The sequence below is a fragment of the Podarcis erhardii genome (assembly GCF_964252035.2).
Source record: "Podarcis erhardii genome assembly, chromosome: 10".
NCBI lineage: Eukaryota > Metazoa > Chordata > Lepidosauria > Squamata > Lacertidae > Podarcis > Podarcis erhardii.
Genome location: NC_138500.1, coordinates 28,234,663 through 28,248,706, shown reverse-complemented (window position 1 = coordinate 28,248,706; position 14,044 = coordinate 28,234,663). Strand labels below are relative to the sequence as shown.

At 41.7% G+C, this 14,044-nt stretch overlaps 1 protein-coding gene across 21 annotated transcripts in view; it reads left to right on the top strand.

Moving 5' to 3' along the window:
- Positions 1-36: 36 nt before the first annotated feature.
- The window catches only part of RBFOX2 (RNA binding fox-1 homolog 2), a gene marked incomplete at its 5' end in the record, with an annotated part of 173,195 nt that continues 159,187 nt past the window's right edge, over positions 37-14,044 (top strand). For all 21 annotated transcript variants that reach the window (XR_014160931.1, XR_014160932.1, XR_014160933.1 and 18 more), the window contains one exon: positions 37-207. Coding sequence is in view for 17 of the 21 variants with exons in the window: in XM_081879507.1 (XP_081735633.1) it covers positions 37-207 (171 nt within the window). The remainder of the gene's footprint in view (positions 208-14,044) is intronic.

Here is a 14,044-nt window from a genome sequence, read left to right as displayed (position 1 = left end):
GCGCTTCCCGCTTGGGCGGCCGGGGGTCCGGCTCGGATGGCGGACGGCGGCGCCCAGCACCAGCAGCTCGTGCCCGGCGTCCCAGCCCCGCGAGGGATCAAGCGGGAACCCGAACTGGAGCAGCCCATGCCCGGAGGCGACGGAGCCGACAGCGGCCTCAGTAAGAGGCTGCGGACCGAGGCGGAGGCGGACGGAGGAGGCATGCAGGTTAGCAGGGAAGGAGGAGGAGGAGGCGGCGGCGGTGGCGCCACCCTAGACGGCCGCCTTACCCCCCCCCCCCCCGCCTTGTGGCCTTGAGGGGCGCGCTCGCCCGGGCGCGGGTGCGTTTGTGTGCGCGCGCACGGGTCTCTGCGCGTGAGACTGGAGGGTATCCTGTCCCTCGCCCCCACAGGAGTCTGGGGGAAGAGCGCCGCTTTGGGAGGATGCTGGCCCCGTTGACCCCCCCCCCCTCGCCGGGCCGGTGTTAGGATCGTAGGCATAGCGGGGTAGGTGGGAGGGTGGGGAGGAAAGCTAAGGGGCTTTCGCAAACGTGGAGGGCCCAGGGTATCCTGCGGCTCCGTGGTTGGTCTGGGAGGGCAGCTGGGGGAAGCATATTGTGGTGGCCTCAAGTGTAACAGCAGCAACATCATCATCATCAACAACAACATCATCACCATCAAGCCTTTTTGTAAGGGAACGGCTTGTCAACCTACGTGTAGACCGTCACGGTTGACACTTGCAAACGAGCATGCATTGCTGGTCTTCGGTTTTAAAAAGTGAGAGGAGGGCCTAGAAAGAGACGAAGTTTTTTTGTTTTGGATTGCACCCATATTGGCAGTTCGAGGCAAATAGCTTTTCATTTGCATCTGTTCCACAAGAAAGTTTATTAGGCCTCTCGTTGCTTTGTGGAAGAACTGTAGAGTTTTATGAAGTGGCTCTGGATATTTTGCTTGTATCTGAGGTTGCAATCCAATTCAGGTTTGCCTGGGAGTAAATGCACATGCCTAGGATTGCACTGTATGGACTTTATTTTAACTCTGGGGCTGTCAAAGATAGCTGCATGGTACTCAGGTTTTAAACTCTTCATAAAAAATCATTTGTTCATCAAGATGTTGTACAGCTTTCACTCACACTTGTCACTCACCCAGATAAACTAGTATACCGCTCAGCTGAAGTGTAAATGCAACTTAGATATGATCAAGCTTGCCCCAAGAATAGCCACCCTAACCTGGATGTGACATACAGACTGCAGATGAAGTTACTCCACTGCTTCTTAAGTATTCACTTCAGGGACATTCATTCATCCATCCTGTGATAGAGGAGGAAACAATTACCTTGAGTTTTGTGGTAATCTACTAGAGATGCCAGTCTGAAACCTCAAAAATAAGGGAATGTCTACTACTTTGGTAGTAGTCATTTACAGTTGTATTGAGCTATGATGCTCTGAGATGGGGGACTTTTGTTCTAATCTGTGGAGTTGTACTGCTGTAGAACAAAATGTGGTCCTTAAAGAAAAGGGCATCTTTTAGAAATAGGCTTATATGCAGCCTTATTTCAGAGTCTAGTCTGGCAGTTCTATGCTTGCAACCAACCAGAGTTTCTCCATGACTGTCCATGGGAGAAGAAATGAATGTTGTGTGCTGGTAGAGTTCTTTTTTTGCATTACTAGCAGTGGGGTGCTACCAAAGTATGAATGGTTGTTGTGAATTGCAGGCACTGATGTCTGTTGTAGATGGAGAACAGTTAAAGTGATGCAGGAAAAATCAGATACATAAAATTAACAAGCTGGTGGTGAAGGAATAGTATTATATCGCACAGCCGTCCTTGATATAACTAATATGAACTATATAATGTACAAATTCATTTTGTATAAAGTTATTAAAATGTCATTTTACAAATGCATACTTGTACCAGTTTTCCCTCCCTCAATTTGTTTAAGGATTTGGACTCTTTCATTTATTAGAAAGCAAAGAATATCTTTATAATTCAATGGACACAGAGAACTTCCTGTTTAAATCCCTAGATTCATTCACATTTCATTTCTTTCGCCAATGTACCTGATTTGAGCCACGGGACACATTGGGCCTTTGTCTATTTGAGCCATGAGACTCATTGGGTACTCCAGTGCTCAGCATTGATTACAGTGGTCTAATATAGACTTACAGAGTCATCCTAACCAGGCAGATTTGTCAGGGGGTAAATTACTTTGCATCCTAACTGCTTCTGGCCAGGGTGTGTGTAGTAAGGGTTTTTTTTTGGGGGGGGGGTGCGTGTGCAGTGTAGACTTTCATTTTCTGCCTTTCCATTGATTCCTGTGCACTGAATTTAATTACACCCACATTTTCGGCTGCTGAGTTTCGTAGAGCTCTGTGAATCAGTGAATGGAGTTAGCATGCAGCATAACTTTGGTTATCCCACTTCTCCCCCTTAATGCAATCTTTTTCTGCCCTCTACACTGGTGTAACTTCTGCTGATTTAACTTCTGCTAGCAGGGCTTTCCCTTAACAAGTATGAGTAGGTACCCTGGACTACGTCATTGATGGCAGCCCGAGTCATGGATGGCAGCCTATTTCCAGCTCCAGCTAACCTGTCTCAGCTATTATATCTGGGAGTTAGGATTGCACTATTAACTTTAAAATGAGGTGTTTGTTTTCTATTGATAAAATATAATCTAGGCAACAGGAGAACATGCTAGCTTAATTTGTGCCTATCTCAGCTATTTTATTTCTGGGGAAATGAGTGGCAAGGTGTCCCTCTTTGTCTCTTTCTCCTGAAATTCTCTAGCTGTTGTTTGCACAAAGGCCTGCACAAGAACTGCAGTGGTACCTCAGGTTACATACGCTTCAGGTTACATACGCTTCAGGTTACAGACTCTGTTAACCCAGAAATAGTGCTTCAGGTTAAGCACTTTGCTTCAGGATGAGAACAGAAATCGTGCTCCAGCGGTGTGGCAGCAGCAGGAGGCCCCATTAGCTAAAGTAGTGCTTCAGGTTAAGAACTGTTTCAGGTTAAGAACGGACCTCCGGAACGAATTAAGTACTTAACCTGAGGTACCACCGTACCTGCCAGAAAACATGCTGTGTGTCGGGTGGTGGGCCAGAGGACTTACTTTCTGGTAGAACTTGGGGCCATCCTGTTGCCCTTCCTTCCTCAGAATCAGATTTGCTAGCTCAGAATGGTTGCAGTCTGCTATTTAAATCTGCAGGTGAGGATAGACTCCTCCATCCTTAGTAAGCTAATCTGCATATGAAAAAGTGCAGTTGTTTCTCATCATAGCTACCTAGACAGCACCTGTAACATTGCAGGGAAAGAGAGTACCTCTTTTGTGAAGGATTCACTTCCTAGCAATGAAACTTAGTTGTGGTCTCCTAATCAGTTGCCTCCCCTCACTTGTTCCTGGGGAAAGCAAGTAGATGCAAACTCCCTTCACTGATGATGGGAAACAAACTGATGTTTGGCTTTTTTAATGTATAGGAAAAATACGGCTGGTTATTGAGAGAATGAGGAATATCGAGCATGTATTAATAAAAACAAAATAAAAAAATTCCTTCCAGTAGCACCTTAAAGACCAGCTAAGTTAGTTGTAGGTATGAGCTTTCGTGTGCATGCACACTTCTTCAGATACACTGAAACAGAAGTCACCAGACCCTTCTATATAGTGAGAAGGTGGGGAGGGGTATTACTCAGAAGGGTGGTGGGAATGGGTGATTGGCAGATAGCTGTGATGAGCCTGTTGACGACTCTTAATGACTGTATTAATAGGTATTAATAGGTATTAATGTATTAATGTATTAATAGGTAATCATTTAGTATGCAAAAAGAACTTGCATTCTAGCCTAGCAAGTAGTCTCTGAGCCAGATTATATTCCAAATCCCAGACTGACTTTGAAAGTGAGTACCTGGGAGAAGACCACCCAATGAACAAATCCAAAACCTCTTGGTTCACGCTAAACTCTTAATAACAGACATAGTATGAAGTGATATAGATTGACAGTCTAATAAATTAAGAGAACACTTCATCCAAATACTGACTTATAATTTGTGATATCTCTTTTCTTCATGCTGCTGAGAGGGGTTCTTAGTGTACTGTGTGTTGGATTACATTATGCAGTAGCAACCGCTTGGATCAGACCAAATGCCCATCTACTCCAGTATCCTGTTCTAATAGTGACCACTCAAATGTCTTTGGGAAGCCCACAAATGGGAACTAAGTGTAATAGCATCTTCCCTGTTTGCGCTTTCCAGCAACTAATATTAAGAGGCCTCTGATTCTGGAGGGAATACCAAAAATAAATTGTCCCTGAATATAGGCCACACCCCCTAAAACAAGATCTCTTGGAAAGAGATACACACACACAAACACACATACACACACTTAAATTCTCTGCCAGCACCACATTGTACTCTTTAAAATCTGAAAGAACACATGCAGCCTCTAGACTTGTCTCACAATGAATAACTAACCAGGCAGCCAGGGCTACCTCTTGAGAAGGGTGGGTGATCCTTTGCAAAAGAGCTGAAGTTCCGTGTAGTTCCCAAGGTCTCATATTAATTCCTGGCTTCTCTACTTATGAGGCTGCAATTGTAGGGTGCATTCAGGTTTATATAAACCAGATTTTGGGGAAAAGTATGGCCTGTATTTAGACCAGTATGGTATATAACCGTAGTGACTTAATGAGCCATTGATAGCTTTATGCTTGAATATACATAGATGGAAGAAACAAGCACATCTTTCGGTTACTTTTTGGGTATGGGTGATTCTAATTGTTGGGGATACTTAGCTTGTACTTGCAGTTGTATTATGAAAATGTTTGTATAGAGGTGCATCTAGTAAATTAAGAGGGGAAAACTTGAAAATTGCATCTGGAGGAGAGTAGAAAGCGTTTTATCTCTTGCTGGTGCCCTTTGTTTCTAGAAGCTTTTTAAACCTTTATTTAAAAAAAGAATTGCATTTGCTTCTCTGGCCACATGTTTTGCTTAAACTATTTAGAGACTATGAGGTAAATTGTTTTAAAAAGAGAATTGCTGTGTACACTTCCTTCTGATCTGCCAAGTTAGGAAAATACTCTAAACTGAAACTATTCTTTACAGAAATGTATTACTTTGCTGAGTGCTGCTTGGACAAGTAACTGTGTGCTTGATGCTCCTTTCTGTTGCTGACACTGACTGTGTTCCCACTCTTTGAAAACTGTGTGATTTATTCATTGCAATTTGATGTTTTCTGCTACAGCTCTTGATTGCCTCTATGACTCTGGTTGGTGGCCCCAAGTGGATGTTCATTCTCTTGCTGAGGCACACTAATGTTCCATTTAGCTTCTGGAATTTGTCCCATTTTGTGTGATTCTCTGTTACCTCCTGATATGCAATTAGCCACATAATTGTGGGATCTGTTCCGGAAGTCCGTTCAACTTCCGAAACGTTCGAAAACTGGAACCAAACTGGAGCTTGGGAGCCAAAATGTTTGAGAATTAGGCTGTTCGACTTCCAAGGTACGACTGTATAAGACACAGAATGCTTAATTAACACAGAATCCTTGCACACTTCATGTGCAAATGAGACTTTAGCATCATGTTGTGTCAATGTGTTTCATGCAAGCAAAACATGAACAGTTCTAGCAAACTGTAAGAAAATTGTAGCAAGACACTTAAGTTTGCAATGAATTTGAAATTTCTCAAATTGGAACTAATATCCTATGGCAACTATTTTAATGTAACTTTTCCTTTGCCTCCCATCCAATATATATAGAATATTCCTTGGGCCTTAAATGTCGCAGTAGCCTAGGTTTTCTTGCAATACTGGAAAAAAATAATATTTACAGGTATGCAAATATGTCCATGATTGTGACCTACCTAATCACATTTTAGGAGTCTTAATATTACAAAATACACATTTTAGCATCCATAGGGAAAAAAATACTTTTGTTTTGATTTACAGTTTCTAATACTGAATATATGAAAACTTACTTTTCAGGAAACCAGAAGCATGTCCAACATATGTAGTGGCATGTTTATGAGATGTATCATGCTGGAAATAGTATTCTGTAAGTCGGGGTAGCCAACGTGGTTTGTTCCAAATGTTGCTGGAGTTTTAACTCAGTTGCTATTGCCAGCATGGTCATTGGTTAGGGATGATGGGAATTGTAGTCCAACAACATCTGGAGGGCACCACATCGGCTACTGTTGCTATAAGGCATACTCTGCTGCTCAGGAGTCTTAGAAATTTTATGGGTTTGAAAGCGCTGTGTATTATCTCATCATTCCGGCTCGCCTTAAGAATAATACCTTATGTGTTAGTTAGTCCAGACATATTTCTCCAGTTTATTCTTAAGGGCATACTTTTCAGTTCTTTATGTTCGGATTCTCTGTCTCTTGATTTCTTCTCCACATGAGTTGCTTTGTGAGGGTAAAAGGCATACATGGACAATCAAGTGGAGCCACTGTTCCCCCATCACCTGCTATAGTCAGTTGTATGGGAATGGGAATAAAGAAGGAGAATCGAACTCTTCACTAGTGTGCCATAGTAGTTATGGCATTGGTAATGTTATGTTCATAGAGATGGAACAACAATAAAGGTACAAATACTTTCAAAAAATAATGGTGTGTAAGAGAGAACCAACTGCAGTTTCCTCCTGATCAGACGCTTCTTACAACCTAAAATGTGGAACTCCATCTATTACAACTCACTTTCCTGGGGAATACAGACCTCACCATAGCCATAAATACCTTGATAACATCAAGATTGGATTACTGTAACATCATTTATAAGGATGCCTTCCAAAAGAATCCAGAAACTTCAATTGATGTGGAATGTAGTTTGGCTTCTCATAAGAGCCAGAGTTTATGATCACATTAACACCCATATTGTGCCATCTTCACGGGATCCCTCAATATATTTTTTGCATCTAATCCAAAGTGATTGTGCTAGTCTTCAAACCCCTCGGTATCATGGGGACTGCAGTATCTAAAATATGCTGTCTTCCATATGTACACATCCACATGTTTCAGTCCTCAGAGGAGGCCCTACTTTCTGTCCTGGCTCAACAGAAGTGAAGTGGTGGTAGAGATTCTTGCTAATGGCACCTGTATTCTGGATGACTTTGCCCCATGAAATTTAGCTTCAACCCCTGTATATCTCTGCTACTCAAAAGGACGTTTTCTTGAGTGGTTGCTCTGCATTTTGTTTTCCATTAAGGGGTTTTGTTGCGCATATTTTTTGATGTTATTTGTACAGTGTGTTTAATTGTTATGATGGTTAGCTGTCTTGAAGATCTTATTTTGTGGACAAACGTTTTTGGGATGCATTTTAAAAATATAAACCAGTAGTTAATAAGAATGCATATGCTCTACAGATGCTGTGATAGGTTTCTGACTTTGTCTATATTTATCACAAAGGTTACAGTGGGTTGTCATTCCTATTATCCTCTGTTCGACTAGTACCACAACATTTTGGTGGCTGATAAACAACAATAACAACAATTTTGCTATACAAATGTTGTTTATGCAGTACACGATATACTTTAATTTTTGGGTCACAACACAACTCTGAAAGCAACAATTAGGTGCAAGAGGCTAATTTAGAGGCAGTGTGCAATATATCTCATATGTTTCATTCTTTATCCATTGCAGCGGCAGACAGCTTTAGGCAGTTAGGGTTTCGTTATCTAATCCATCTCTGATCAGCCTGGATAAACCCTGTTTGGCCAGTACTGATCTTGTTAGTGGGGTGGTATAAAGCTGCTTGAGCTGGGATTGGAGCAAATCGGATCATGGCTGCTATATGAATCCAGGACTTATTTCTTGCAGCCAGGGATGAAGAGGGAAAGAAATAGCTGCAGCATATTGACTGACCATTGAAAGTGGTTTCTTTCAAGCTGTGTTAAATGGCAGATTACGCTGAGGAGGTTTGGGTGAAGTCATAGAGAGTCATCCACATGGTAATCCTAATGCTGTTTTCTTCCCAAGGGATAGTGGAAGTGCTGCTCTGGTATTCTATCCATGCATAATCTAGTTTTGCATTGTCACTTCACTAACTCTGTATATGCACATAGGTGCAGGTAGATTGATTGATATGCATTCATGGATAAAGCACCACAGTTTGCAAAATGATTTTGGTGCACATGTACAAATTGTTGTGGGCAGAGCAGTGTTCTTGTATGCCAAACCAACCAGAGACAGGGAGCCACTGTGCAGTCTTCAGGATTGTTGTCATCTTATAATCTTCTCAGCACTCTGGGGGCCTGTTGTGCTGAAATACAGTGGTACCTCTGGTTACAGACGCTTCAGGTTACAGACGCTTCAGGTTACAGACTCCGCTAACCCAAAAATAGTACCTCAGGTTAAGAACTTTGCTTCAGGATGACAACAGAAATTGCGTGGTGGCAGCGCGGCGGCAGTGGGAGGCCCCATTAGCTAAAGTGGTACCTCAGGTTAAGAACAGTTTCAGGTTAAGAACGGACCTCCAGAACGAATTAAGTTCTTAACCCGAGGTACCACTGTGCACATATGCATGTGCGCTTACATCACCCCCCACCCCATTCTGGAGAAGCAGTTTCTTTTAAAAATGTACTTGTTTATTTATTCAGCCAATTGTATACTACCCTTTATCCAAAGACTACAGGGCGTTTTACAGCATAATAAACAACATAAAATGCATGCTTAACAATATCCATGAAATGTAAAAGTTGAAAACAGTTATATTGGTACAGTTTCTAACAAGCATGATCATCAAATTCTTCCTAAATTATTTAAGTCACTGATACCCTCATCCAGAAGCCTGCTGCAGGAGGCGCGTCTTCATCTGTTCCCTGAAAGAAAAGAATGATGTGGCCAAGTACTTATCCATTGGGGAGAGGGTTCCACAGAAATGAAGTCACCACTGAACACATCATTCCAAGAGTCTGTGCACTAAGCACTAATCCTGCACCTAGCATGCATAAGAGGTCTGCAAAGGTTTTGTGGGTTCCCTGTATTTTCTGTTCATATTGGAATGTATGAATTTGCCGTTTGTACTTGGTTCCATTTACAATACAGCATTGGCTGCATTTTTGGTTTCTTACTACAGCTTGCTGCTGTGCCTTGCTACCTGCTGTGCCGCATGGGAACTGATCAGTTCAGTGCTTAAAAAAAAACCAAACAAAATAAACACCCTCTCTTGAACTGCCCTCCTTTTCTAACTTCCTCATAAGTCTCAAAAGCTTTTCAAAGAATTGCTTGTGTGAAGAAGGGCTTGTTCTTGATTAAAAAGAAAATGAGAAACTGGAGTTCTTTTCATAGTTTGTGCACTGCTCCCAGTTCAAAGCACAATTGTTGGTTAAATGGCACTGGTTACGAAGGGAAATAATTTTGGGCCTTGCCATGTCCAGTATTATGAGTGGTACCAGAATCACCTAAACTTAAGGATACACTACAGCCCTGTGCACAGAGTTACAGGGCCTACTGCCTGTATTCCCCCCAGTTGTGTTGCTTTTACTCGTGACTCCTGATAACTAAGAGTATTGTGATACTTTAAACATCAACAAACTTACACAGCGTATAATCCCCAGGTGATGGGCTTTTAGTCTTAAACCAAGCCTGTTCCTGAATGCAGCAGACTTTGTCTAGTATACCTCAAGGCATACTTAGTGGTGACTGATGTGTCCTAGCTTTTTTCCTTTCAGATAATGGAAGATGCATTGCCTAGAGTCTGTGGACCCAGGCCTAGTGAGGGGGAAAGGAAAATGGGCTCGAAGGGACAATAAAGGTGGCCGATAGGCAGCAGTTAGGCTGGGGTTGAGAGATGTTGGAGAGCAAGAACCTGATTGGTTTCTTCCCCATATGTGCACTGTAGCCTAATCAAATTGTCAAATTGATGTTTGATTGTACTACAGGAAGACTAGTGAAGTGGGACATAGTGTTACATGATGCCTTTTTACAGAATAGATCTGCCCTCTTTGAATTCGCTTGCCTCTTGTCTGTATAGTTTAGTTTTCACATGATGATACAATGAAAAAAATGGAATATTTTGCCTCTGTAGTGAGGAGATCCCTTACATTAGTGAAATGATGAATCTGTATGTGGCATGGACCTGAAATCTTTATTATTACACAATGCTGTGTTTATTGCACCATGAAGAACAACCTGCATGTTATATGCATTTTTATTCTCTCTCTGAAGTGTATGGTGATAACCACTGCTTTCAGTATTAAATCTCCAGTGCTTGAATAAAATGTGTGCTGAGCAAACTGTTTTTTTTCTTTTTTAAAAAATGTTTTCATTTTCTGTTTTCTGAAGACTGTATATCTGCTTTCTGCTCAATATATGAGTTGGATATCCTGAGGCTCGATAAAACCAGGGCTGCATTTATACTAAGGTTACCAGACGTCCCCATTTCCCGGGACAGTCCCTGGATTTACAAATCAGTCCCCATACAAAATCCGCTGAAGCTGAAAAGTGTCCCTCGATTCATTGAAAAAAATCTGGTAACCTTAATTTATACTCCATAGAGAGAGAAAACACTCAATTTGTACCAAGGGTATTTAAAATGTGCAGGCATAAGACACTGTATAAATTAACCATGTTTGCATAATCTAAACCCGCTCCTTGGTAGTGAAAAGTCAAAATACTTGGGCTTTTTGGCAAGTATTGAGAAAATAGGAAGAGTGAAGGGTACAGAGCTTGAGGAAGAGGAGGTCAAAGAGATTGAGGTGTTGTTGGGCAAGTGCCTTATAATAGAAATGATACCACATTGGGAACAAGGAAGCTTCACTTAATTACCTGTGGGACAAAATAAGTTATGTGTTGTAAAGCAGCCTAATTAATAGGCAATCTTAGTTGATCAGTCTGTTATTTAACTGATAAAATGTAAATACGTTTGCATCTTACAGAAACCCTAGTACAGTGGTACCTCAGGTTACATATGCTTCAGGTTACATATGCTTCAGGTTACAGACTCCGCTAACCCAGAAATAGTACCTCGGGTTATGAACTTTTGCTTCAGGATGAGAACAGAAATTGTGTTCTGGCGGCGGGGCAGCAGCAGGAGGCCCCATTAGCTAAAGTGGTGCTTCAGGTTAAGAACAGTTTCAGGTTAAGAACAGACCTCCGGAACGAATTAAGTACTTAACCCGTGGTACCATTGTATCTGTGCCTTTTGAGATATTGAAGGAAGTCAGACACTGTTTGAAGGAAAGACTATCTTTTAATATTTTTTTCACTCCATATTACAGTAATAAGAACCTAGGAGAGACTAAAAAACATAGAATCCAAATATATATGACTATAACTTATAGCCCCACTGATTAGTTTGTCCTCAACAATGATTCTGAATCAACTAAAACTGATACTGTTTTCATGCACAAACTTTCAAGTTTAAAATGAACCATCCACTATTTGGTTTCACTATGATGGTTTTTCTTTAGAAAAAAAAAAAAGATGGTGCCCATTTCCTTGTGAGCATTTTGCTAGAATGCAGCAACTTGCCTGTTTTCCTATCATTCTTCTGTAAGTTCTGTCTTCTGCCTTTTGTTAAGTTCTGCAGTGGCGTAGTGTGGGGGGAGCCACAGGGGTGGTTGCCCTTGTCGCAAAATTGTTAGGTGCACAGAATTTCAACACCGGTGTTGTGTTAATACAGCTGCGCTCTTCCGCTGCTGGACTCCATTCAAAACGGCTTCTCCGTGTGAACCAGATGCGATCTCTTGGGTGATGTGGATGCAGTTAGGCAGTTGAATGTTCATGCGTACTCCATGCATGCATTTTCCTCCCTGCTTCCCCCCACCGCATGGCCCCGGGCACTGGTAACCCATGCTATGCCACTGATGTTCTATACTCACAAAATCTCTCTCTCAAAAAAATACTTGTTCACATCTCCATTTTGGCCTGAGAGAACAGCCTGAGTGATTTGTGGGTTTGAATTCAGACTTCATTCACTGCTCTTTCCCCCATCACCAGTAACTGAAGCTGTGCTCAGGACTTTCATACAATCATGCATCTCCTCCACAATTATCAGCCGCAATATAATCATTGGTATAGTTGCTGATAATGGTGGAGTTGCACAGGTCTGACAGCAATAATAATGCTAAGAGCTGGACAAATTATAATTGTAGTGTTGTTGTTTTTGTCCATTCCTGTTTGTCAAAGTGTTTGTGCTTTTGTCTAGTTGATTAAAAAAGTTATCAGGAGCCGCCTGACTTGTGACGGGCTGATAAGTAGGTATTTGTGATGACTCTGGCAATCTTTAAGTCTTGCTTATTCAGATACTAGATTATTACACCTTATGTGCATGCATAATGGTCTCCTTTGAGTGATTACATCTAAGGGGTAAGAAGAGCATCCAGTAATGAAGTGAGTGGGCCAATTAGAGGCAACTAGTTCCACTTCGCTGGAGCGTTTTTTTGAGAGCTCCATTTTATAGTTGCATTGAAGTGACTCTGAAGTGCAGTTGTCACAAGACAAATGCCACTGCCCAAGGATTAGAACTATAGTGGTACCTCGGGTTAAGTACTTAATTTGTTCCGGACGTCTGTTCTTAACCTGAAACTGTTCTTAACCTGAAGCACCACTTTAGCTAATGGGGCCTCCTGCTGCTGCCCCGCCGCCAGAGCACGATTTCTGTTCTCATCCTGAAGCAAAGTTCTTAACCTGAGCTACTATTTTTGGATTCGCGGAGTCTGTAACCTGAAGCGTATGTGACCTGAAGCGTCTGTAACCCGAGGTACCACTGTACTTTGTTGCATTCTGAGATTTAACACATTTTCTTCTCCTTTTCTATTTTTAGTACACGCGCTTCTAAATTCAAGGCAGTGCACAGTTGCTGTTGAAGACATTTGAGTTTTTGTTTTTCTTGGTGTTTTAGATTCAAGTTACGTTATTTGAGAGCAAGACAGCTAAACTTTTCTGTGTGTATGTGGAGGACCTGTCCCCCACACCGCCCCTTTCTCATTTTAAATGTAGGGATAGGCCTTTATACTCTAAATTTCTATCTGTGCAGCTAAATATTGATATGCAGCTGCATCAGAAGTTTCCACAGGCCTTTACCTGACAGTTGCCTATATTTCATGGTGCTTGTTCTCATTTTGAAATCTATCCAGACCTTTAGGGACCACTCACATTAAGATGTGGTTCTTGTGTAATGGGTTTTTTGGGGGGGGGGATTGTGACAAATGCCTCTATACTTAGATCATTTGAATGGTGTATTGGCCTAAGAATTGAGCATACTCATTGTTTTTAATAGCTGTAATATTAGGATATCTCCAGTGGTGCATATAGCATTTACAACTTTGGTGTCTTCATTGGGGAAGATTTATATCGGCTTTGATATTGCTATTTATGTAATCTGATTGTTAGAAACTATTTTCATATCTAGCCTGATGGGGGAGCACATTTTTTAAAAAATATATTTTTACTTGGGTGTCATGTACATAATAGAACATGTACCATTCCAATAGTTTGAGCACATTCTGGTTGTTTGTTGATATTTTCCCTCTCAGTGCAATTAATGTATTGCGCAAGACGTATCTGAGAAGTATCTTCTGGGGATGGTAATTAAAAGCCTAGTGGATTTGCCCTCCCCCTTTCCCCATTATGGTTGTGTCAGGTTTTTCCTATGGTGCTTGTCTGGAGCATAACAAAACTGCTATTTAGTGCTGTGCTATCAAAAGCAGAAAAAGAGCAGTTGGGATGGGACCCACTTGCTTTCTTTTCAGTATATGCTCAGGTTCCTTTCTGTGTTACAACAGAAGTGGACTAAATAAGTGCCCTTAAGTAATGTCCCTGTGTAAAATCAACAAATTTATCTTTCCCTAGAGGCTTTTCAGGTCCTGAGATCTGAACTCAGCTGAAACTCTTCCTGCAAGTCAGGGATGCAAAGGCTTTTTTAGGGGTTTGCTTATTTTAGAAGGCATTTGCAGATACATAGAGTAATTACTACCATCAGCCCAGAAGTGCTGACCCAACAAGGTCTCACTTAGGTTTTATTTAGTATCATGTGGGATAGTCGGAGACTGTAACTATGATGGCAGGCGTATCATTTGGTGTCTGTGGTTGTGGTTAGGGGGTGGGTGGGGCTTCTCTGCATTTAGCCCTTCCTACTT